At 39.1% G+C, this 27,975-nt stretch overlaps 1 protein-coding gene across 1 annotated transcript; it reads right to left on the bottom strand.

Annotated features, from left to right (window-relative positions):
- Nucleotides 1–11,874: 11,874 nt before the first annotated feature.
- Nucleotides 11,875–27,966, bottom strand: LOC135478097 (tRNA wybutosine-synthesizing protein 4-like). The gene is made up of 15 exons (XM_064758368.1): nucleotides 27,834–27,966; nucleotides 26,800–26,924; nucleotides 25,806–25,884; nucleotides 24,912–24,995; nucleotides 23,331–23,385; nucleotides 21,771–21,918; nucleotides 19,955–20,021; nucleotides 18,945–18,976; nucleotides 18,503–18,593; nucleotides 17,143–18,046; nucleotides 16,060–16,419; nucleotides 15,565–15,650; nucleotides 14,223–14,404; nucleotides 13,101–13,230; nucleotides 11,875–12,065 (listed from the first exon to the last, which is right to left on the bottom strand). The coding sequence occupies exons 1-15, from the start codon at nucleotides 27,879–27,881 to the stop codon at nucleotides 11,892–11,894; spliced, it is 2,565 nt and encodes an 854-aa protein (XP_064614438.1). The 5' UTR covers nucleotides 27,882–27,966; the 3' UTR covers nucleotides 11,875–11,891.
- Between the last annotated feature and the right edge of the window lie 9 nt (nucleotides 27,967–27,975).

The raw sequence follows: 27,975 nt of genomic DNA on the forward strand, positions 1-27,975 counted from the left end.
ACATTCCAGGTTCTAATAATAACACACGTAATAACATAGTTACTATCATCTAACAATACATTTACAACTAAAATATCTTCAACGTTTAAAGAAAGCTTCAGAACGAAATTAGATGCATTCAGATATTTCAATTTCAAAGTGCATTTTGTGGACAATATTGATAGTTTGGGGGCCTATGATGTCATATGGTTCGTGTCCTAATCATGTATCATCGCTCTCATGATAGTTATTTTATCAGATTTAGTGCATGTTACATGAAGGAATCCATACGAATTTGTCGACCAAATGATAACACCGATGATTAACAATAAAAGTATGGCCCGTAAAGCCCACCGTAGACTTCAATCAGTTAAATGCAGTCTATTCTGTTCAAGAATGATTTTACAAACAGGTGAAGGTATATTTAGATAAAATATTTAGTGTTGTGTCTGATGATTTTGACTTTATTTTTGGTAAACTTTTCTTTAAAGGAGGCTATACAGGGGATTTTTTTTTGCAAAGAAATCAATCAGTGAAAACAAAATCAGATTTTTACGATTATTTTAGAGTAGACCAAATAATTACATTACACAAAATCAACCAATATGTGTCGCGTTTTCATCTTTGCACTATGAATAGTAGTGGTAGGAGTCTGATATTTACAAAATGGTAATAATTTACGCTGTTAAATACAGAAAATTTGATTTGATTAGTGAATATGGAGTTCTTGCCAAAAAATCTGCGGTGTAGCCTCTTTAAGAATTGTTATTTTGTGGGCTTCCATAACGACATTCCAGATGTCGGTAAGGTGCTTTATCCGTAAATAACTGTATGAGTGGGTGGAAACTTCGTTATGATGCCGTAAACCGTTACTGACAGGGTAGCAATGTTGTATACACCGATACACACGTGGCAAACACCGGTACAATATGAAACAATGGAATACCTCCAAGGAAAACTGATTAGAGGTACATCAAAGATCAAGAGCATTCCGGATGTATCTGAATCAATGAATGAATGGAAATGATATGTTTACGTCCAACTTAATTGTCTGGCTAACATATTTAAGGATGCTTAGCTTATAAATATATCCATACGTTTATTCGATGGTTAAAAATAGTCAAGCGGCAGGCCAACTGAATACCCACAGGTACATAGGCACAGCGGGTAAAAGCGTAATATCAAAGTCCGCATTTTCCATGTGTACGATATAGAGAAATCTTTTAAAACCAACAACATAGCCAACTAGTAACACGGTCATGTGAAACGCCAGCCAAACCCAAAGTGAGTCAAAGAAGCTTGGCAGTATAATTAAAGACGTACTGCACAGAGAGTAAGACAAGAGAAGCAGCGCCAGTGTGATAGCTGGCAAATGGTCACATGTAACGGGTGAAATATGGTCTCTTGTCAGTTTACCTCAGTCAGGGTTTTAATCCAGCTCCCCTAGCCCCAAGGCTTAAAAGCAAAATTAGGTAAAAATAAATGCAGTGTTAACTGCAATTTATTAGACGTCGCTGGTCTAGAAATACTCAAAATGCTGTGCTGTCATCACATTTAACATACAATCACATTAAAACAATGCAAAAGGACCAGGCCTCGAGGATGCTCAGTGCCCCCAGCAAAATCCACCAAAGAATACAAATTAGGATAAAACCGTACTGATCTTTTCAAGATTTCCAATGGTGTTTTTACACAACACTTAAGCATATTCCACTAACGTGACGACGGTCCAGTTAATGGGTAGAGGGTAATCCCAGGGGAAACCTGAAGAAACCATAGCACATCCCCAGGTATACTGGACACACCTCTTGACTTCAAGCCACATGCCATCTCAATAACCAGTCAGTTGTTAGTTGTCGGGTTTGTTTTACAAGGCCATATTGGGCTAATGTCCAAAACTTTTAACTTTCTTTACAAAAAAAATATTTGAAACTGAATTTGGATGCCGTTACACTTAACTGAAATCTTGCTAAATAAAATCAGCAGTCTGATATTATTTTGGAGTACAATGTTGGGCTGAAGCCCGAAATCGCTTCGTGAAACGGGCCCCGGAATGAACGGAGGCTTCTGCTTTTAACAGCTTACATTGGGCTTAGACGCCATTATATAACATTCACTGCTGGTATTTTCAAACCTGTCATTTTCCCAACTATCTCCAAGGTTAGCTGCAATGCCTTTAAGGCAAAGAAACATATATTTTTTCTGTTTATCTCCTTTTTTAGATGAAATCCACCACGTGAGGGGGGGGGGGCAAGGTAAAACTTGAGCCGGAACAAACTTATACTGTGCCAGTACTGTAAACTTGGCAATCTTAACTGTAACTTCAATGACATTGTGCTTTGCAGGCAGAAATGTCACAACGGCCAGAAATGCCACAAAGTAGACTTTATAGAGGAATCCAACCCTGTTGGCAATGTCGGCCAAAAACGTCACAAGACTGAAATGCTTTTAATTTAATGCTGTTGGTGTGAGCCGCATTCATTACTCACTTTGCCAGCTTTTTGGCCGAAGAAACTCCCGTTAAAACAGCAGTATACCCATCCTACTGCCTTCATCCGTTTGTCCTTCCACTTGATCAGCCGATATATCGGCAGACTGATCGATCGTTCTACCCTTCTCTTTACCGACTGACTGAACAAGCTAACTGTCCCAACGACCCACCGAGTGCTGGTCTATCAGGCAACCTATCGGCTGACCAACAAACGGACTGACCGACCAACTGTCCATCCAACTGATCGACCAACCGTCCATCCAACTGACCGAATAACCGTCCATCTAACTGCTCGATCAACTGACTGACGAACTAGTCGAACGACCGACCGAACGACCGACCGAATGACCGACCGACCGACCGACCGACGGACAACCGGACGGACCGACGGACAACCGAACGGACCGACGGACCGACGAAACAACCGATGGAACGACAGGCAGAGATGCTGTTTTCAGTTGTGTGCCTGACGACGACTTCTACATTTTCGGTTGTCTGTTTCTTGATAATGTTAAAATTTTCGCTTTATTTACTCTTCAGCCTGTTAGGGTTGTTAAAGATAAGCTGCGTGCATATTGTTTTGGCCTCTGCGTCTGTCTGTCAGTCTGACTGCCTGTGTCTCTATCAGTCTGTCTGTCAGTCTGTCTGCCTGTGTCTCCGTCAGCCTGTCTGCCAGTCTGCCTGCCTTGTCTCTGTCAGCCTGTCTGCCTGTGTCTCTGTCAGTCTGTCTGCCTGTCTGTATCTTTGTCACGGCTATATGGCTGAAGTTATCAAAAGGCAATTCATTGCGTTTTGCAGAGATTATCATCGCGACTCATACGTTTGCCTTTCGCCTTTTTCAAATATAAAATTACATTAATTCGCATACTGATCAGCTAAATTGTTGCTAAACTGCTGTAAGCCTCATATCTCCGAACCTATACTGAAAGGAAATACAATAAGTTTTGCTGAGTTGATCGACCAAATATATGTAAGGCAGTGCTACTCCCACTTTTACCAAGAAGAATCAGAAATGGTAACAAAGATATTGTGATCATAATGTCTATCCTGTACGTTCTCTCCAGTTGTGAGGCGAGAATGCGCGTTAGACGTCCTTCTTGAAAGACTCGCTGTCGCAATTGATCTTTCTGTGGTTTCTCTGCTGGATGTCACAATATTGAAAATGATTCGTGGTGATTTATGAATTCTGTCAAAACATTAACACGTTACAATACAAAGGTCCAGTAATGAAGTTCGACAGCGCGCGAATTTAATATAGAACTCTAAAGAATCCATTTATTAAGATACATGAAACATGAATGGCTCATCATGTAATCAAAGGACTGAGTTTGCTCTGTCCGCCCACGTTTGCCATAAAAGTCATCTATCTACATCACCTGGACACAAAGAGAACGAGCATGTAGTCTATTTAAAGCAAACTACATAAATGCTAATTGAAACCGATCTATTTTATTGAATGAATGGATCTGTTTACCTCACAGCAGCCTACTTGTGTCTGAGCCGGAACTATGACTGGAGCACCTGCACAGTGTCACTTCGGAGGCAGTATTAAGTTTTGTGGGACGGTTTCCTGTGGGACCGTCAGACGAGTATGGAAGGCGAACACAATACATTTCCCAAGCGAATGAAAGAACCAAATTCCATCTCCTAAACCGAATACCATCTCCCAACCCAAATACCATCTCCCAAATCGCATTAAAAACATCCTCAAACCAAATACCATCTCCACAACCAAATACCATCTATCAAATCCAATAAATAAAAATCCTCAAGCCAAATACCATCTATAAAACCAAATACCATCTCCCAAACCGAATGGATAAACATCCTGAAACCAAATAACATCTCCAAAACCTAATACCATCTCCCAAATTTAAGAGAATCTCTCAAGCCAAATGCAATATCTCAAACACTACAAGCCACCACCTCACCCCACACTCCAATACCATCTCCCAGACCAAATACCATCTATAAAACCAAATAGGATCTATAAAACCAAATACCATCTGCCAAACCGAATCAGCATCCCCATACAAGCATCTCTCCTGAACTAAGCATCTCTCGAAAATACCAAGCATTTATCACAGAAACAGGGCGCTTCGGATGAGGAGCGATTACATAACGATTTCTGGTGGGTATATTCAACAACGGGTCTGGTGGTCTTGACTCAGGAGAGTCGCCTTAACTGAGTGAGTGAGTGAGTGCTTGGGGTTTAACGTCGCACTCAACAATTTTTCAGTCATATTACGACGAGAGTCGCCTTAACTGAGCAAAGTAGTCTTAATACTGCTCATACTAAAAAATAGGTACCTGATGTAAAGAGAATTTAGAACACGGCCTATCGGACGAAGAAGTTCTGCTAATAATAGTCAAGCATAACGTACCCAGTAAATAGCCGGGACACGGGGACACGTAGAATTACATCGCCTGTCTCAGTTGCGAAAATCACCAGTTTCTCTGTTCCGATCGAAAAGTTACATATTTCACTTCGCTTTCTTCGGGAAATGTTTATTCCGTTTGGGAGATGTTTGTTAGGGAGACCGGTTTGGGATATGCCTGTTTTGTTTTAGGAAATCCACACCCTGTTTTGGAGACGTTTATCCCGCTCTTGAGGTACCTGTTTTGTTTTTAGAGATCCACATCCTGTTTTGGAGATGTTTATTCGGCTTGTGAGATACCTGTTTTGTTTTGAGAGCTCCACATCCTGTTTCCAAGACGTTTATTCGGTTTGAGGATGCCTGTATTGTTTTGGGAGATCCACACCTTGTTTCGGAGACGTTTATTTGGTTTAGTAGATGATAATGTAGATGAGATGTATTTTGGCGGTGTTCGCCTTCCATAGGCTAGCGTTTTAACAGCGCCATATCGAGATCACCGATCCAGGGGAGGCAATCAAATCAATACCTGTTAACTTCGCGTTGGCAATACGGAAAACAATATTGTCCTCCGGAAAGCCTAGTTCGGTCACATTTGAAATTCAACCGGTTATGCAGACTGTCCCACGCAATGACATACATTGGCCCCTCATTGTGGTGTATAGTCCACAAATATTGCCTATTTTACATACTTAGGCCCCTGTGGACTTTTCCAGAAAACCGAATCTCCTTCCAGTGAACAAGCTTAAAGCCTACACGTGGAAGACAGAGTAACGGTTACAAAGCACGCAAAAGTGAACTTAGCTTTCGTTAGAGTTGACTGCAATAATTAAGTTGACAAATGGTGTTTCTTCTTTCTGTCGCCTTATAATGTAACCCATTTTTGCCTTTCTCTCCAAACCACGCCAAAATCTTAATTTTCACGAAGGCTTCACCCCCTGTTCTGAAGAACCCGTGTTAACTTAAGCGTAATTCAATACAAACAATCGATTTATACTTTCTTAGGGAAAAGTTACGCGAATTTTAACCTTTTGTATAAAAAAAACGTTATTCAGTTTGGCTCAGCAAGCACGCAAAGTCCTGAAGTAGCTCTATCGATTTCCAGCCTTATCAATCGCCCGGAACGTGACCTTTAGGCGCGTCCGTCCGATGGGCTGTCGCGATGGTGAAGTAAGGTACAACTATCACGAATTCAATGAGATATTTGCATAACGGATTGACACCACGCAATAATGCTGTGAATGAGTTATTAAGTGTAAAGTGGTAATTAATTACATCAGCAGTGACATCAGCGAAACAATTGCCGATGACGAAGGCATTGAAAATGCTATACAGTGTCGTTTGGTACACATCTGAGTGGATTACGAAGCAGAACAAAAACAACGGCCATCAAGTATGTAAATACAGACCCCGTGACAGCGGTCATTTATTCTACTGGCGGATATCAAATAATAAGAGGTAAAATTTATACATTTTGACACATGGCACTCCCAAAGACACCTTGAATTAGCTCAACTTTCAATAACAACCATTCTACAACTCAGGTACACACGTAATTCACAACATTCGAAAAGGGCGGGTCAAAAGTTCACGAGTAAACCTTATAATATTACCCCCAATCGAAGGTCAGCGTCAGTTGGAAAACGTTCTATTAATAGACTGACATGACTGCGTCGGCCATTCCAAATTATAACTCAACGAACGTGCTAGAAACGTAACAAGGTGAATCTTGAGCAAGATTTTTATTATCAATTCCCCCAACGTTCATTCTGATAATCATACGGCATATGATAGATGTATATATCGGATACTCAAATATATCTGTATATACATGATACTCAGATATATCTGTATATACATGATACTCAAATATATCTGTATATACATGATACTCAAATATATCTGTATATACATGATACTCAAATATACATGATACTCAAATATATCTGTATATACATGATACTCAGATGTATCTGTATATACATGATACTCAGATATATCTGTATATACATGATACTCAAATATATCTGTATATACATGATACTCAGATATATCTGAATATACATGATACTCAAATATATCTGTATATACATGATACTCAGATGTATCTGTATATACATGATACTCAGATATATCTGTATATACATGATACTCAAATATATCTGTATATACATGATACTCAAATATATCTGTATATACATGATACTCAAATATATCTGTATATACATGATACTCAAATATATCTGTATATACATGATACTCAGATGTATCTGTATATACATGATACTCAAATATATCTGTATATACATGATACTCAAATATATCTGTATATACATGATACTCAAATATATCTGTATATACATGATACTCAGATGTATCTGTATATACATGATACTCAGATATATCTGTATATACATCATACTCAAATATATCTGTATATACATCATACTCAAATATATCTGTATATACATCATACTCAAATATATCTGTAATATTCTGAATTTTAAATGTTGACGAAAATCTTGGCACCAACCACAACTGTCTCACATACTTGAAAGTTCCGTGATTCCCCTCTGATTAGTTTTCAAAAATGTATGGTCAGCAAATTCTGGAAAACGTGATCCAAGGATCCGACTTACAGGCTTAAATCGATGTGTCAAACCAAAACAAAGTACAAAATTTAGCCGAAATTCTGTTATCTGGGTGATGCTAGAAAGCTTTCTGTTAATGGAGCAGATAACATTCTGGTGAATGTAGCACATCTGTTCTATAAAATGAAAAAAGATTGTATTAAACGCAAAGGATACTATGTTGAATATAACACCGTGTAATGTTATAATAACAGAAAGCATTCTTGTATAAATCAGTCAAAATTCATAAAAAAAATATTAAATATAGTCAGACTATGTTATACAACATATTTAAAATGTAACTATTTAAAATGTAACATTTTAGGGGGACATGATCCAATCGAGAACACAGTTACAGTTAAATGTAAAGAGGAGTGAGTGAGTGCTTGGGGTTTAACGTCGTACTCAACAATTTTTCAGTCATTTGACGACAAAGGAATCCTTAGGGTGTATGCAATGTGCCTCCTTGCTACAGGACGGATTTCCACCGCTCTATTATCTAGTGCTGCTTCACTTAGACGCCGTACTGAAGGCAAGTAAAGCGCCCCGCCCGAGCCATTATAATGATACGGGTCAACCAGTTGTTGCACTATCCCCTTTATGCTGGACGCCAAGCGAGGAAGTCACAACTTCCTCTTTTAAAAGTCTTAGGTGTGAATCGACCCAGGAATGATCATGGATCTACCTGTCCCGAAGCCGACGCTCAACCAACTGTGCTATAAAGCGTAATGACCCAGGAGTCTCTCACCAATGTGGTCGCTGTGAGTTCAAGTCCAGCTCATGCCGGCTTCCTCTCCGGCCGTACGTGGGAAGGTCTGCCAGCAACTTGCGGATGGTCGTGGGTTTCCCCCGGGCTCTGCCCGGTTTCCACCCACCATAATGCTGGCCGCCGTCGTATAAGTGAAATATTCTTGAGTACGGCGTAAAACACCAATCAAAAAAAAAAAAAAAAAAAGAAAAATGTGCTATCCGGACCGGTAATGTAAAGAGAAAGAACCTATTCTGATGGTTAGCCGCCTATTACGACAAGCTTATCTGAATTATGACTGAGAACCTATACTTTCCACTCTATATACGTTCCACTTATTTTTATGAACGGGACATAGAAAGCTATTTTCAGAGGATTTATATCAAACGGTAAATATGCAAAACGTATGTATGGATCAAGCTGGTTTTCCACAGAAATCTGCACCTAATATTTTATCCATATCGGGCAATATCACTCGACAGTTATTGCATGTCAACCGACTGATCAACGAAATTGCAAGACGTGAGTAACTTAAGCACAGCTGGTATTTGAACTTGTTCTGAGATTACGAAAAATAATCCTGTTTTTAAAAAATGTTATGAAACTCGGACGTTTTTTGAAGCAGTTATTGGTTACGTGGAAAGTAAAGACCAGTGAAAATCAAGGACATTGTTAAATAGACACAACTTCACCGCAGAGCGGGCTTTGACACTACACACAAAATTGTATAAAAATGCACAATGTTTGAAGCAGTTATGTCACGAAATTTGTCATGAAAGGTCAAGTAATTGTACATTCTTGGATAAGAAAGTACAAGCAAGCTCGGAGGACTTTGTTATCCAGGATTGTAGTTACCAGATCTTTCTCCCGCTTAAACGGTTGCATTAGTGTTACATAAAAAACGATTTCTGTGCTACGCTGATACGAAGTGCACAAATAGAACGGGGCTGTGTTTTTGTGTTTTTGCTGATTCTTTATGTATGGCGGCATGGTCAAGATATTTTTGCCTGGACAATTCAGGAATTTAGGAAAGTATGGCTGCTGTTCTTTCCTGAGGGAAAATTACGGTTTCTGGATAGAGTTACGTCAAAACAACCGTTTATTAAAGCAGACATCCGGCTAGATTGGAAATTCATCTGTGGGGCCACCAAAAAATCTGGAAACAAAATTGCATCAAAGTCAGACAATATTTGAAGCAGTTACAGCACAGAAACCAACCATCAACAAGGATCACCTGAAGCGTTGAATATGCAAAACATATGACTTTTCGCACAGATCCGAAGAGATTCAAACTTAATCTGAAGATCCTTAAAGTCAAACTGCACACTTAAGTTTTATAAAAACCGGATTGCCAATTCGTTAAATACGGATTGGGATACTTTCTGATATTCATCTCAGATCTCACATACTGACCCGTCAGCTACAGACCAGTCACAATCAACAATTCATTAAATATGGAAAACTTACCCAAGAATATGACTAGATTTCATACCTGATCGTAGGTCTCGCATACACGTGGGTTTCATGATTCTTCTGTAGTTATTTTATATATAGTATATAGTATGTTAGTATAGGCAGACATTTTGATCCAGAGGAAAGCAATATATCTGACAAACTACTTACCATGGAAAGATAGTTTTCAAAATATTAATTTCTTAAAAAGGCATAAAAGCTATTAAGAATTTTAATTCTAAAACACATTTCCAAGCTTTTTCACGTGGAGTTTCTAGGCTGGCTGATTAGTGATTAGAGATTTCATATGCACCGGGACAAAACGTGAAAAAAATGCACGCAATTACTTCACTCTATACTCTCACTCCTCCTTAGATTAGTGATGAGTTCACATTCACTCTTGGCGAGATAATTTGGAAATTCGATCTGGCTGGAATAAATATATAAAAAAGTAAATAAAACGTTACTTAAATATGTTTGAACAAGCCGTTTTGTTGGGGTGTTTTTTCAAGGCAAGGAGAGCCACAGTGGGAATATGGATCGTCCTGACTGACTGATTAATTGATTGACTGAATGATCGTTGTTCAGCCTGAGGAATATTTTATGCCATGGCGATCAGTTTTCAGGGTGGGGCAAACCAGCGATATTTGGCAAGTTAGGCCCATATGTATATAGCCTTCGTATGACTTGTAAGGTATATCGGGTGGGCATAAAAAAAAGGGCCGTACTTTGACACTCAATATCTCCGAAATCCTCTTATGTCAGCTTCTAAAAATTCGAACTCCAAAGCCATTATATCCTAAGTATACAAACCAAATTTAAATTTCATCCTTTAAGATTCCTGCTCATGGGACCAAAATCAAAATAGAGTCAAAAACGCATGCTCATTTCAAAATGATGTTCTACCTTTTTTCACTTGAAAATGTGATTCCTTGTCCGCCGCAGAGAAAACCATCTTGATGCAGCAAAACTTGTGTCTCTTGTGTCTGGCAGAAGGGTTTCTCTGACACAAGAGCCAGACATTTTTTCCAGACGACACTTGATTGACGCGTGTCACACAGGTGCAGCGCGCGCTCTACTCATGACACCTGACAGGTGATGCAATGTGGATCACTGGAACGTTCATTTTTGAGGCTATGTTTTCATTTTAACCCTGTGTATAGACTACTCAAGCTATGGCCTTGAAAAATTATTAGTATATTGACAAAATCATGCCATTTCAATGTCTAAAGTTTGAAAGGGTTTGAGCAAAGGAGAATGGGGCAATGCAGCATCAAAGTACGGCCCATTTTTTATGCCCACCCGATATAGTGATGTATGAAGACTCCTCGAGCGGCACATGAGCGCCACCGTTGTCTGGTAGTCAGCGTGTTAACGCAGCGCAATGACTCAGGAACCTCCCACTATTGCGATCGTTGTGAGTTCAAGTCCAGCTTATGCTGATTTCCTCTCTGATTGCACATGGGTAGGTCTGCCAGCAACCGGCAAATGGTTCCTGCTCGATTTCCTCCAACAATAATGCTGGCCGCCGTCCTAGAAGAGAAATACTCTTTAGTACAGTGTAAAACACTAATCAAATAAATAAAGAAATAAACAAAGCTCCCTGCGATAAATTTGGATGGTTTCTCACACATAGTTGATAACACAAGGACACATGACAGTCTTAATGACGATGACAAAGCATAGACAAAAATTTCAACTGAAAAAGACAAACTTGAGTTCATTTTTTTGTGAGTTAGAACAATGTCCTTTGTTTTTTTCCGAAAGTACACACTCGCAGCATAACTCAAACTGCACTGCGACAGCCATACAGAAGAGCGTCCCGCTCCTTAGCAAGATACCAGGGGTTCAATCCTGAGCTAAAACATACCTCAGCCTTTGGCCACACTGCTACATGTACATACACTTTCCTGGGTTGTCGCTCAGCTATTTTTAACAGCGGATGCGTGGCTCTCTGCGCTTACTTAATATTACCGCTACCACTGGCAAATTTTGTACAGAAACCTTGAAGAATGCCAAAGTCAGAGGCTCACGGTCGTGAGGCAGGAGGACTCCATCTTTGTTTCACCAGAGATTTTTGGACAAACATCGATCAGTGCAAAACAAGAAAAAAAAAAAGGCAAAACATCTCCATGGTTAACATCAGTTTATTTACAAATGATAATGTATATTTCATCCATAAATTAGTTTCATCATCCGTTGTGGCAACTCCGTGCCTAGCCCTGACTGTACCGCAGACATGGTCCAACGTCTAGAACCACTGGGGTAGTGTTGATGTGTGTGCCGAATGAGAAACAGTTGCCGCCACCCCCTATCACCATCAGCCGTGAGCTGTCCACCATTATACTGCTGTGCTTGTGGTACATCACCACATCCCTGCCATTCTTCTGCTGGAAACAAGTTAAGAGTTCAAGTCAGAAACGGGCTAAGGACAAAGTACTGTTACAGTCACATAAGACGTTTGCAGACTGGTAGAGTGTATAGAAATTGCTACGTCGGTAGAATGTATAAAAATTGTTAAGGTGGTAGAGTGTAAAGAAGTTGTTAAGGCAGTAGAGTGTAAAGAAATTGTAAAGGTCATAGAAAGCATAAAAATTGTTAAGGTGGTAGAGTGTAAAGAAAGGTCATGGAAAGTATAGAAATTGTTAAGGTGGTGGCGTGTATGGAAGTTGTTTAAGGTGGTAGAAAGTTTAGAAATTGTTATGGTATGTATGCTTGGAGTTTAACATCGTACTTAACAATCCTTCAGTCATGTGACAACATCATTAAGTGTGTGCCAATGTATTGTGCCTTCTTGTGGCAAAGCGAGTCTATGCCGCCAAAGTGCTGCCACCACTCGAGCTCCATGCTGAAGACACCAAACACTGCACCTCAACCAGTCACATTACACTGACACCGGGCTAACCAGTCCTACCTTCTTGCTCTAACGTCTCAGTTCTGAGCACCAAGCGCATCAGCAGAAAGTACCATTTTTAAAGTCTTTTCTATGACCCCGACCCTCATTTGATCCCGAGGTCTACCGACTATGGAAATTGTTAGGTGGTAGAATTCATAGACATGGTTAAGCTGGTAGATTGTATAAAATTTGCTAAGGTAAATTGGTAATCTGATGGAATGTTTAGAAACTGAAGATGGTGGAGTGTAATAGAAATTGTTAATATAGTAGAGTGTATAGAAATTGTTATGGTGATAGAATGTACAGAAACTGTTAAATCTGTAGATTGTATAGAAACTGTTAAGATGGTAGAATGTATAGAAATCTGTATTATGTCACTGCAAGATACTTCAGTGGTGGCAGCACCTTGGCGGCACGGAAGATGTAGTATGTATGTGCACACACCTAATGCCTCCTCGTTGTCGTATGATTGAAAAGAGTATGACGCAAAATACTAAAAATACATACATACACATACAAATGTACATACGGGCAAATCAAACTCCTCACAGTGTCCAGTCAGCAGATTGACAACTGCCAGTCCAGGAGGGGAGTGGTCAAGATTAACTCCGCCCACCAAGATGAGAAAATCCTCAACAACATGACAAGTGTGAGAGTATCTGAAATGTGACAGAACAATGATTTTGAGAAAACAACTCATTAACACATTCGGCAATGTACACTTCTTCAGTGTACCAGGCACTGAATTAAATGGGATTTAATTTAATAAATATAACTGGAGTCAAGCAGTTAACTGACAATGAGATGAACTATCAGATAGACAAGAATGTACAACTAAATTTGTTTCATTTTGAGCGACATTTGGTTTCTTTTGTGTGGAGTCACTCACTGTGGACAGAAATAATTGATTTGGGATTGCTAAACATACCAAACGGATGAATGTCACAAACAAATTGTCTGCCATGGTGAATCAGAAATATATTATTGAATGGGTGCCAACTGTGGCTATAAGTGGTTAAAGTGATAGCCATTGAGTCAATAGGACACACAAGTTTTTTACATTTCACAGCTCTCACAGTTTGTGGTCAACCATGCTTGTGTTGCTCTTTGCACTTTATTGTTTAGTGAAAGCCACTTGTCCTCACATACTTGAAAATTCGCCAGACACCCACTCATAATAATGACTCTCCATGAGATGGCTGAAATATTGCCGATGTGGCGTTAAGCCATAATCAATCAATCACCCATTCATTCATAATACTGACTGCCTTGGTGTAAGAGAAAACTTCCTCAGTATGGCGTCGAACAACATTCAAATAAACATGTACACATTCTTGAATATAGTGTTTAACACTAATAAAATAAATAGATGAACAAAGCATGGGTGCCCCTGTCTCCGTCTAGTTTCCTCCCAGCGTAATGCTGCTCATTGGTGTGTATTTATTTATTTGATTGGTGTTTTACGCCGTACTCAAGAATATTTCACTTATACGATGGCGGCCTGTATTATGTGGAGGGAAACCAGGCAGAGCCTGGGGGAAACCCATGGCCATCCGCACTTAGCTGGCAGACCCTCCCACATACAGCCGGAGATAAAATAAATAAATAACATGGTCAGGCTAAGCTTTCAGCCACACAGTGGAATACTAACCTTGGCTTCAGATGTCCTGTGAGCTTCAGCTCTACCCAGTGCTGCTCCTCTACATTCAGCAGGTGGATGGAATTCAAGGGCAATAACTCCTGATCCACTCCTCCTGCAATCACCATCTGACCATTCCACAAGGCTGCAGTGTGAGAATGGCGTGAGCCTGGACACTGTCCTAAGGCTGAAATCTGCAGGAAAACATGTGCATTACTTTGGGAAACTCTGAAAATGCTCTAACAGACTACAAGCATGGAGAAATGAAGGCATAGATGAGCTGGGCCCAGATGATCAGACGTGGATTAGCAGCTAAGCCCTAGAAGTATTAACTTTAGCTCAGACTAGTCCAATTGGTTTTGCAATGGACTAAGACTGGTATTATGATGTATGTCTAGCTTAACTTTTAATAAACCTTTGAAAAACTGGCCCCTGGACATAATAGGACTGATGTGGGACTACATGTGTCCTGCAGGATGGTCCCCAACAAATGTAGTACTGGAGAAAGTGGGCACCAATGGTATGAAAACACAGCATTTTTTGGCACTGTTTTCTCACATAAATGCATTTCCCACTGGTTTCACGAAAAGGCGATTCTCACTTATCTTGTTGTTGAAAACTGCCTGTATACCGAATTTAACTTTAAGCCAAGTGCTCAGTTTTGTACTTGGCCCAAAAATTATTGTGTAACAGTATATTAAATATTACCTAAATCTGCTGCCATTCCATCTAATCTCTGTACAACTGAATTAGTTGCTGAAGTGTGGTAAATTTGTAAATTTATAATATGACCTACCAGTAATACAAGTTTTAGTTAATACACATTTGAACAACTGGGATGAACAGACAACATATGGAAGGATGGAAGAATGGATGGATGGACAGACAACAGATGGAAGGATGGATGGATGGGTGGATGGATGGATGGATGGACAGACAACAGATGGAAGGATGGATGGATGAACACACAACAGATGGAAGGATGGATGGATGGATGGACACACAACTGATGGAAGGATGGATGGATGGACAGACAACAGATGGAAAGACGGATGGATGGACAGACAACAGATGGAAGGATGGATGGACAGACAACAGATGGAAGAATGTATAGATGGACAGACAACAGATGGAAGGATGGATGGATGGACAGAAAACATATGGAAGGATGGATGGATGGATGGATGGATGGATGGACACACTGAAGTATGGAAAGCCACAAGTTATTCATGAAAGGACCCAACACAAACTTTATGTCACAACACCTGAAATGTGTGCTACACACTGTATTACTTCACTCCTGCCCGACATTTTTTGGAAACAATTCCTCACAGTAAAAAGTCCCCCAGCTTACCTGTGACCATGTGTGTGAGCTTAAGTCATACACCAGACACTCCCCCAGGACTGGACTTGTCTCATTCCTTCCTCCATATACATACACTGGGAATGAAAGATAAAGTTCAAGCATTTTTAGGGTTTTCATCCTGTACTGGAGCACAAAATGATATGAGAGTAATGTTTATGTAAATTTCACTGTCAAACAATACCGAATGGTTGTGAACTGTGCACAGCTGTTTTTAACAGAAAGGTCCAAAAAGTGAACAGTACTGTGTAGCAGATGCCTGGTTGTGTGTGGAAATATCACAATGATGACAATTTTACTAATTACAAAAATCTGAAAACAAAAAAAAAAAACTCTGAAAGTTGCACAGTATGTTGGTAATTAAATTTTTTACAGCCTATTTTTTATCATCGGATATTTGCCTAAAAACACTCTGAAGTATAAGAAGCAATTGGGTTTTACTAAGCAGCACTGATTTTCTCACATTTCACTAATTTTACAACACACCTTTAGATCTGTGCGTAACTGCAGTGTGACGCCAGCGGCCATTTTCCATGTTTCCTTGGTAACTGACAATCAAGCCTGGCTCTATACTCTGGGAACTCATAAGCCTATCATCCAAATGATCCGGAACTTCCTTTAGATTCACATTCTCGGAACCTTCTCTTGAATCCGCTGTCGTATCACGTGGTTTGTGTACATCATAGGCACTCGCAGCACAACGGTGACCCTGCGCAAGCGTCAACTCAAGCTTAGTGATCTGTGTGTTACATTTCACTGGAGAGTGACGCCCACCCAAGAGCAGAATAGACCCTTCCGTTTCCAAGGCAACCAGAGTATGGTGAAGCACATCTAATTTAAAATCACCTGAAAAATTAAAACAAATTCACCTGATGATTGTACTGAACTGTTTTATTTTTCCTCAAGAACAAATCCAGATTATTGGCTACAGAAGGTTGTATATAACAGCACAATCAATCACTCATTCAACCATATGATCAGACTAATCTACATGCAGGCTGTATTTTGCATAAATGAAATATCTGATCTGTGAAGTTTTACACCCAATGGCATTATTATCTCACCAAAAACAATTATTAACAGCTAAATTATTTATTTTTTTGATTGGTGTTTTCACAGCGCACTCAGGAATAGTTCATATGATGACATTATGGTAGGTGGAAACTGGGCAGAGCCCAGGGGAACCCACGGCCATCCACAAGTTGCTTCCCACATATTTATTTATTTATTTGATTGGTGTTATATGCCGTACTCAAGAATATTCCACTTATACGACGACGGCGGCCAGCATTATGGTGGGAGGAAACCGGGTAGAGCCTGAGGGAAACCCACGACCTTCCGCAGTTTGCTGGAAGACCTTCGCTTCCCACATATGGCCTGGAGTTAAACTCACAGTGAGCGCATTGATGAGAGGCTCCTGGGTCATTGCGCTGCACTGGCGAGCTAACCATCTCCGCTTCCCAACAACTAAATTAAAATATACATGCACTCTTTTAGCCCAATTTATGCTAATGAATCAATGTAGGTAGAGGCAACAGGTTAAAAATTGATCTCTTACTCAAAATTTACCTGGCATTGCCACATCAACACTTTTCCCAGTCAAAATATCAGTCACAACTCCATTCTGCAGACGACAATGTTTGTTGGCATGGTTACCAAACCCCCCAATTGTCACAATATGGTGTCCAATTAAAACACTGGAGTGACCGAATCGCTGAAGCAGGCAGCTGCTTGGATTAATGGTCTGTTCATCAGAAAATGAGACAAGCTTAGGTTGAGGTTTGCACACTGTTGGTCTAGAAATTGTCTCACACTGAATTTTCTCACAGGTGTCTGATCCTTTATGGTCTGTCTCACAGGAAATAATCTCACCAGTATTTGTCTTGCCCAGATTTGTCTCGCATGAATCGGCTTCACACAGATTTGTACCAAAGTGAGACGCATCAGAGATGTCTCTTCTAACTTTTTCCAAAGTAGATTCCGTTTCCAAGAAACCTGAATCTTTTTTCTCTGCAGAACCTAACAAACAAAGTTCACTTTTAAAATCCCCTTTCCCCCCCAAATTTTCCCCACCACCTGATAGTACATCTCTGGGTGACTGACAAATATCTGTGTCACCTCTATCACATGACTTACTGGAATGTCCGCCATGTAAACATGTTGATTTAATAGAAAAATACTTCTGCGGTTGTGGTACTGGTCTGATATTCAATAACTTGACATCATCTGACCTTGGCTCACACAACTGACCATCAATATCACCACTAGCTCCAGGCTTTGAATTTATAACGCATAGAAGCCTGGTACGGTTGTCGTTGTTGTAAGCACACAGCACCATGTAATGAGCGCACTTCAGATGCCATTCCTCGTACTCATCGAATGGCTCAAGGTCACAGATTCTCCTTCTTTCCTCCTGTGTCACCAAACAACGGTAAAACTGGTTCATGTCTAAAGCTTCTCCTCTTTCCCAGCCCTGGATCAACATACAAAATACACGCATTTTTCCAGGTGATTTTTTCTAAATCTGTGGTCACGCCTTTCCAGATGAAATTCATATAAAAAATGTTAACACAGACAAATCTGAGCGAGCTTCTGAACCTAGCTTAGATAAAAATAAGCCAAAGCTAAAGGACTGATCAGTTGTCACAACATCTATTCTTTAGTCAAAAAATAGGATTTATTTATTATTTATTTGAGAGGCTTCTGGGTCATTATGCTGCGCTAGCACGCTAACCAACTGAGCCACGGAGGCCCCCTAAAAAATAGGAGTTATACCGGATAAAACATCACATTCACATACAATTCTGAATGCTCAAAGAAAAACTTTAATTTGTCTGGAGTTCAGAATGAAATAAATTAAGTACTACAGAGTATGCCTTCATACAGATGTAGTCTGGTTATGGTCTACTCTGGCTGTCTTTATACTTACAGCCTGATTGAAGCGCTCCAGCTGTGACTGTTGTGTGGGATAGGTATGTATACACTGGAGAGGGGAGCCGATCTTAGTGAAGTGATTCACCCTACAAATGCACAGACCATACAATATAACCTAATTTTAAACCTTTTCAGGCAACTCTGCATCCAATGTTGAAACATTGCAAGAGGACTATAGGGTGCTTAGAAATAATTTTCTAAGTTTCATGAAGCCTATGTTCCATGTCATTTTCATAATAACTGCATGCATAAATTCCACTTGAAAAAAGTGTACAGTACTCAGTAATCTCATAAACTGTGTGAGATAAGGTGGAAGTTAAGCCAACTTTCTGTGAATAGGGACTTGGAGCTCTGGTTGTGGAGGGGGTTGGGGGAACCTTTAATGGCTATGGGTCTGACATGTAGACTAACATAAATTAAAATCACATTTTACTCACATGACTTGTCCAAAAGCATCATCTGGATTAATCTTAAATAAAAAAAAAACAAAAAAACAGAACAAACAGAAATTAAACACATGACAAGTTGTCTCCCCTTACACAACATTCCAATGGTTCTATATCTATTTTGGTCTTTGTTGGATAACTCAGTTTTTTCTCAACTGTTACCATCAAAGTAACTAATGTATGAAATAATCTGAGACAGAAGTTTCAGTCATGTGATCTGAAAATGGTGGCATCAATGTTTGCATGCTGTTGATGCACCAGTCACATTTCCGCTTGTCTTCTATAAAGAGTCAAAATAATACATGGCAATCCAGAAGAAAAAAAAGATTGTCAAGCTAGTAAGAAAAATTTATTTCATTGGTGTTTTAGGCCATACTCAAGAATATTTCCCTTATATGACAGTGGCAAGCGTTACGGTGAAAGGAAACTGGGCAGAGCCTGAGAGAAAATCCACAACCATCCGTAGGTTGCTGACAGATCTTTTCACGTATGGTCAGAGAGGGAGCCAGCATGAGCTGGACTCACAGCAACTGTGTTGGTGACAGGCTCCTGGGTCATTGCACAGTACTGAGATGCAAGCCATCTTGGCCATTCAAGCCCCTTAGTAAGAATAATTTATTTATTTATTTATTTATTTATTTGATTTGTGTTTTACGTTGTACTCAAGAATATTTCTCTTATATGATGGCAGCCAGCATTAGGTTGGGAGGAAACCGGGCAGAGCCCAGGGAAAACCCATGACCATCTGCAGGTTGCTGCAGACCTTCCCACGTACGGCCGGAAAGGAAGCCAGCATAAGCTGGACTTGAACTCACAGTGGCCGCATAGTAAGAATAATAAATTATCTATAGAAAGCCATTATTAAATAGGGTCTCTCCTCATGAATGAGTTAGCCATTCAATCATGCACGTGTACTTATTTTTGATGATAAACCATCTCATTGCATGTGATATAGGTTAATGATATGTAAATTAGGATAATCATACTTGCAAACTGCTTACCTGTTCATATAACACAAACGTAGCAAAGCCAAATGTCTCATTTGCCCATTTGATGATTTTGGTGGAGCTGAAAAAAGCACAAGAAAGAATGAATTTATTCTTTTATGATTAATAACTGCAATAATACATGTACAACAGTAACAGGCACAGCAAGGAATGCAATAATGTCAACTTGTCCCTGTGGGTAAACAGACAGTGACCACTGATAGCTCCAGCTCATCAATAAAAACAAACTGATTTATTTATTTATTTGATCGGTGTTTTACGCCGTACTCAAGAATATTTCACTTATACGCCGGCGGCAAGCATTATGGTGGGAGGAAATTGGGCAGAGCCTGGGGGAAACCCACGACCATCTGCAGGTTGCTGACAGACCTTCCCACGTACAGCCGGAGAGGAAGCCAGCATGAGCTGGATTTGAACTGACAGCGACCGCATTGGTGAGAGACTCCTGGGTCATTACGCTGTGCTAGCGCGCTAACCAACTGAGCCACGGAGGCCCACCACAAACTGCTTTGCAAGTCACACCTGATTTCCAGACCTAAGCTAAACAAAAACAAAAGCTAAAATATGAAGTAAGATTCCCTCAGACAACTGAAAACTATGCCTAAAATACAGTATCTTTTTAGATATTTTGAAGAGTGCTCTAAACAGTCAAATGTTTGAATTTTATGGTGGGGCTTTCTGACCATATTCACAGACCGGGTTTAGGAACTTTGACATCATATTGTCTTTTTTCCATATGTTCACCATAAGGACAGAATTGTTGAGAACATTATTTCAGTAATCTTTCACTAATGCAGAAATTACATTTAATGTCGTGTTTACAGTTAGAAAAGCTTCCTTTGATGTCAGAGTTCCTAAACTCTGGCAACATGGTTCATAAAACCCAGCTTAGCATTTGAACATTTGAATAAGTGAAATGCACAGTTTTCAGTGGTCTAGCTAATGATGCCTGTTTTGATATTGGGCGTTTTTTGCGTTTAATTACATATCAGCACTTACTTTACATACATGTAAATGAACAAAAGAGTACAAAGTAACAGAATAAAATAATATTGTTTGGAAACACAATCAGTTTAACTGCTTGACTGTTATCAATATTTCATTCAAGAACGTTTCGGTTATACAATGACAGTTTGGTTTATGTGTGGAGTTAACCGAAGCGCCCAGAGTAAACCACTGACTCAAAGACTGTTTCGGTGGCCTAACGGCTACACCGCCCGCCTCAAAGTCGGGAGACATAAAGTCTTTAAAAATGGTGCATGTTGCTGCCTCACTTGGTGCTCCGCACTGAGAGGTAAGAGCAAGAAAACAAGACTGGTTGACCCCAGTGTCAGTATAATTTGACTGGGTGGGGTGTCATGTCTGGTGTCTTTGGCATGATACTTCAGTGGCAGCAGCACTTTGGCAGCATGGACTTGGCCTGCCACAAAACAAAGTATGTGTACTCCACGTTGTCATATGAAATATTGTTAAGTACGATGTTAAGCCCCAAGCATTCATTCATTCATTCTAGACTCAAAGCTCCAGATGAACCGGCAAGAGATGGATTTGAACCTACGACCACACTGGTCAAGGAGGCGATATATGACATGCCAGTGAGCAAGTGCTTCAACCATCTGACAACCAGAGAGAGCCTCACACACAGCCATAAGACTAAATACTGAACCGATAGATGTCATAGAGAAATGTCATTGGCCCTAGTAAGGCAACACTGTTGGGCTAACATCAAAATTATGTTGAAAAGATGTTACACCTACAGCAAGCACACAAACAATCAGTTTACACCACAACTATGATGTTGTACCCATACCTGTTAGCCATCATATAAGTCAATACACATTCTGAGAGTAATAGAGTTGGGTTATCTCCCTTGATTTGACACAGCCTCATCAGCTCCTCAAGTCTGTGAAGATCACTGAGGTCTACACCAATTAGCTTGTAGCAGTCTGTGTTTAAAACTACAATCAGAAAACCAGAAATACAGCCTCATAATTTAGGTCATGCTTAAAAAAATTTAATGAAGATATTGGTAAAAAAAAGTGAGATTTTCTCTTCAGCTTGACATCAAAGCACTAGAACGAAGTAAAAGATCTCCAACTATATTTAACTCAAGTTACAGATTTACAAGGGTATACAGGGCTTGCATTTATTCACTTATTTATACAACTGGGGATTGATTTTGTATTTAAGAAAAATTTTCTTACAGCTATAGAGTGGAGGACAGGTTATATGGGTGGAAGAATCAGGGCAGAGCCTAGTGAAGCACAATACCCATCACCCCGCTGAGTAAGTGATAAACCTCCTGACTCAAGGCAGCCTTATTTGAATCAGTTGATGTTGGATTAAGAACCTGGACCTGACTGTTCAAGAGCTGATTGGCTGCAGCAAATGTGACGCAATGCCGCACTAGCCTCCAAACAAGAGCCATATATCTCACTGGCATGATGGAATTCAGCTTGATTGACTTAAGCAAGGGCCAAGCACAAGAATAACTGCATTAGGGAAAACCACCCGATATAAAATCACAGGTTTGTCCATTGTCATTGATCATGGGAGTTTAGTGGCCTGGTCTAACCATGGTGAAGAGATAAAACATTTCTTATGAAATTATGACAGCACACGAATCTTTAGTTGGCTATAAATTGACCCGTGAGTACTTGTAGCTTTCAAAAGGTTGAGTACGGAAACTTCTGCTTAATTATAGTCATGCAGCTTCCAATATATTTGATGTTTTCAACTTCGAGAACATAAGTTCATCTGATCTTTTAATGAAAGTACATCAACGAATTCCAATACTTAAAAGGGGAGGTAAGCAAGTAAGAAATGGACCACCCAACAACAAGGGAATATAATTAACATTTTCAAGACAGTCAGGCTACTGGAGAATTGTCTTCAGTAATTGATTAGAAGCATGGGCATATTGTGAGACCTCTCTTTGCCCAGTTTCCTCTCCCCATAATGCTGGTCACCATTACAGTCATTGGCAGCCATCTGTAACATATGGGCTGATTCACCAAGTTTTTTGTGATTTTGAGGTATTTTATTGTTAACAATGTCAAGTTGTCCACAACATTTGTCACTTGCGTAATGAGGATTCCAATGAAGAAACTTTTTCCATTTTCCATTCTTATTAATACATAAATCACTGACATTTTCTCCTCCAGTGGAATAGATCATTAGGAAACTAAATACCTGCCATTTGGGTGGAATTAAAAAAATCATTTCTATCAACTTTAAGGTGAACTTCTTACTAGACAGGTATACACATTCTAAATGTACATGTAACTCCAGACAAATAAAAGATAAACCCACCGATGTCTGTCTGACACTGTAAATGGCTGTCTATCTTCACCAGGGTTTTCAGTGCTTCAGTCTGTCTGCAGAATTATCTCCCCTTTCCTCTTCACCACTTCTGGAAAATCCAACTGTTAAAAGGCCATAATTTATTAAATAGGCCTTCTCTGGCTCAGTTGACTCAGTTGTCACTCTCACTGAAGTCAAATGAATCCTTGGCCAGCTTAAAAGTTTGAATCCGTCATTAGGACAGAAAGTAACCTTGCTGACCTTACAGGAAACACAGCTATTTTTAAAGGATCTGCCAGCTGTCCACCACAAATCACAGTCTGACTACTAGTGTAGCAGGGTGGGACATACTCTCTTTTTTATAATATAAAACTCCAATCAAATCGCTTAATTAGAGAAATATTAATTTAATGAATTACCTACTTCCTGGTAACAACACAAAATTGACCTTTGCTTTAAGAGGTCATACTGGAGATTTTTGGCTAAAAAAAATCCATAATGTCGAATCAAAAAAATTTTTATTCAGTAAATCAGACTTGTCCTGATTGGTATTTCTCGATAAAAAGATACAGACACACCCACACATTTAAAAGGTATGTTCCGACACAGGATTTATTGCAATGGCCGGCTTCACAAAGCTCCACAAAATATAGCTATTATCAATAGTGCCATCTAGCAGTCAGTGACATGCGCACAAAACAGAAATGTGGATAAACAGAAATATGCCTGTCAAATACTTTTCCATTAACATATTTCTCCTTTTTTTGGTTTATCTGAACTAATGGACACATGAATAATACTTGAATACTGAAACGTATATGACCGATAATATCTCAAAATATGAAGTCTCTTTTTTTCCACACACATACCAAAAGTTTTATACCAGGATGGAAAAAAAAATATAAATTACAAAATCAGTAAAATACTGTATAGCACTAAAGCAAACATTGCAGAACATAAACTTGTAAAAGAAGATACAATTCACAGCTCCATACACAGTGTTAAAATGATTTTAAAATTCCAAACGGTTATATTGCCACCCTGTTTTTAGTGGCTTCATTTCTGATTTATGACAGTTACAAGGGCAGAGATATTTTGCTGATATTTTGTGAAATGTAATCATTTGGGCTGTTCTAAAATACACGTAATAGCAAAAATTTTCCTGGATATGCTCTGATTGATTTTGTGCCAAAAACAGTATAGCACCTTTAATTAAATCAAATTAAAGTTACCTACTGACTGACATACTGAAAGATAGGAGACTGTTATCTGAATTACATTTATGTCCTTCATGAAAAAATGAATTGCTTCTTTTGAGGCCAAATACTTAAAAGGGTGTTTTTGTTATAAATGTGAACTGGAAAGATTTCAGTGAAGTCAGTTAAATTTGACTTAATATATTTAACTCAAGAATGCATCACAATTACTTAATAGAGAAGAACGGAAATATGAGTTCATTGTGCTTTATAACAAAAAAACAGTGAAGCCATTTAACAACATCAATGACTTAGAATAACATATTTACTCTCTGGAAGCAAAGGGTTCTTTTTAATTTCTTATAGTTAAAACACTAAATGCATGCATGTATATATCATGAATCATAAATCACTGTAACAAATAGTTTACAGTTTGCTTGTATATTCCATACCTCTATGTATACCGTGTCCTCCAGAAGACCTTCAGATGCAAGCCGGAAAAAGCTGGAATCAAACCCTGCTCCAAGGGAGATAATCTGTAACAAATTACAATATCTTTTGATTACTGCATTAGTTATGTTGTCACTATGTTAATGTACTGGTTATGTTGTTGATCTGTTACTGTACTAGTTATGTTGTCAGTCTGTTACTCTATTACTAATGTTGTTATTCTGTTACTGTAATAATATATTAGTGATTTATTTATTTATTCATTTGATTGGTGTTTTACGCCATACTCAAGAATATTTCACTTGTACGACTGAGGCAAGCATTATGGTGGGAGTAAACCCGGCAGAGCCCAGGGGAAACCCATGGCCGCCTGCAGGTTGCAGACCCATGTACGTCAGGAGAATGTATTAGTGATGTTGTCACTCTATTAATGTATTAGTAAGGTTGTCACTGTTAGTGTATTAGTTATGTTGTCATTTTTACTGTATTAGTTATGTTGGCAATGTCACCGTATCAGTAATGTTGTCACTGGTACTGTATTAGTCATGTTGTTACTGTATTAGTCATGTTGTCAATGTTACTGTATTAGTCGTGTTGTCACTGTTACTGTATTAGTCGTGTTGTCATTCTGTCATTGTATTAGTTTAAAACACTGACACAGTCAGTGTTGATCCTGCTCTTAAAAACAGAATGCATTGTTGGCTCACATGGGTTTGTGATATCTGTGTATTTATTTCCATGCCTTATATGACAATCATTTACAAGAGAAAGGTGCATTCTATGCGCTGTTTCACCTAAAGATATGTATGTATAAGAATGCCTGTGAATTGGTAACAAAGTTGTTATGCAACTAGCGGAAAGACAAAGGTGCGATGTGCAACTGCCAAATTAATAACCTGCTTTCGTTGGTGAGTTGACTGTTTCAAGAACTCTCTCAGGATGTAATCTATGGCTCGGGCACGAATGAAGTAACCTCTGTGGAAAAACAAAATTACATATTTTACATGTACTGTAACTTTATAAGCAGTTGTTATATAAAAGAAAAAAACAAAACATGATGTTTCAAATAATTATCATGCTGCTTTATAATGAAACACAAACCCAAAATAACTTGTGACAAGGTTCGCTTAAGGTTTTATATGTCAGCATTGTTTCTACCATACCATGACAGTGTCTCCTTGTAGCATGGGAAACTCAGTGCTATCTACAGTGCACTGTATCTCAGTGGATTGCCATGTTGACAGGCCACACCTCACATGATTACACAGTGTACATGTACAGTGTATCTCAGTGGTTTGCCATGGTGACAGGCCACATCTCACATGATTACACAGTGAACATGTACAGTGTATCTCAGTGGTTTGCCATGGTGACAGGCCATACCTCACATGATTACACAGTGTACATGTACACTGTATCTCAGTGGATTGCCATGTTGACAGGCCATACCTCACATGATTACACAGTGTACATGTCCAGTGTATCTCAGTGGATTGCCATGTTGACAGGCCATACTTCACATGATTACACAGTGTACATGTACACTGTGTCTCAGTGGATTGCCATGTTGACAGGCCATACCTCACATGATTACACAGTGTACATGTACACTGTATCTCAGTGGATGGCCATGTTGACAGGCCATACCTCACATGATTACACAGTGTACTTGTACACTGTATCTCAGAGGATTGCCATGTTGACAGGCCTCACTTCAAATCATTAACCTTGAGCACTGTCTTGTGAACATATAATTTTTCCATGATACGTCTACTAAATCACAAAGCCTTATGTGGTGATAAAACATGCAAATTTCATTCCCAGAAGACAAAAAAAAGAAAAAGGAGAAAACGGTTTTAAGGTTTTGTAAAAGTGGCCCTTTGTGCTAACCTGTGAATTAGTGGTGCTCTTCGAGCTTCTTTGGCCACAAATCTATGAAGGAAGTCATCCCGGAAATAGCCATGCTTGGCCATAGAGCATTTACTAACAATGCTGCTGTCATTTGTACCCTGCACCTGCAACAAAATTTTGTACACTGCCTTATTATCCTATGGCTAAAGGCACAGCTCCTGAAGCATCATTATTCTTGTTCATTGGTTCATTTATTGAATTGATCAGTGTTTTATGACATACTCAAGAATATTTCACCTGTTGTGAATGGTGGGCGTTGTCCTTTGATGTTTTACCAATTCAAAATTACTAGCAAATGGATTGATTGTCAGAATTATAACATTTAAAAAGTTAATGCAGATAACATATTCAAAATGAAATTGATTACTTAATGCTTTACTAAGTTAAAAAAAACATGATACAGAGTATCTTTGAAGACATCACTGCACTAGTAAATGGTGCGCATGTTTGTGTAAAAATTGGTATATCCTATGATTCTGAAAGCTAATTGATCTCCCACCTTTTTCAACATTCTGCCATTTACCTTGTCAGTCAACATTTAGCCAGCCTTTAATCCACCGACCGAATGAATGTGAGATAGAATATATGAATTAAGTTAGTACATTGAACGTTGTGAAATTATGGTATATCCTATTAGCATTTTGACATTCTGTATAAAGCTGTAACTTTTGAGAATGCCGTAATTTAGAAAACTATACCCTTCAGCTCGCTCAAACATGTAAATCCCTATGACTATACTTCTATACATGTGTTAGAACTATTTTGTGTCAGTTGCATGAAGTGCATAGGCCTATACTGGTATATACATTTATTCACATGTATTTCTAAACATGATCCGCAGCATTCAATGTAGACACAGCTTTTTAAGGCTCTTAAAAACAAAAATAGCTTATTCCCCTGAGAAAGGGCAAAGGGTAAAAACGAACGGTTGAACACGTTGGAAATGCTATGATCTCAATCATTCCATACACAGGTTAAATGCACATGTACATGTTTGAACCCTGAATTCTTACAGCTGTATCATGTCTTGATTTTTGAGTCTTTGCATTTGAAGTTGGCATGGCTCAGGAAAATCCAATGATTACAACGAAAGTGTTTCCATCCACATCTGGGTTTTACAACAAGCTTCGCCCACGTGCATGTGTTATGACTGGG

The sequence above is a fragment of the Liolophura sinensis genome, chromosome 11, assembly GCF_032854445.1.
Source record: "Liolophura sinensis isolate JHLJ2023 chromosome 11, CUHK_Ljap_v2, whole genome shotgun sequence".
Taxonomy (NCBI): domain Eukaryota; kingdom Metazoa; phylum Mollusca; class Polyplacophora; order Chitonida; family Chitonidae; genus Liolophura; species Liolophura sinensis.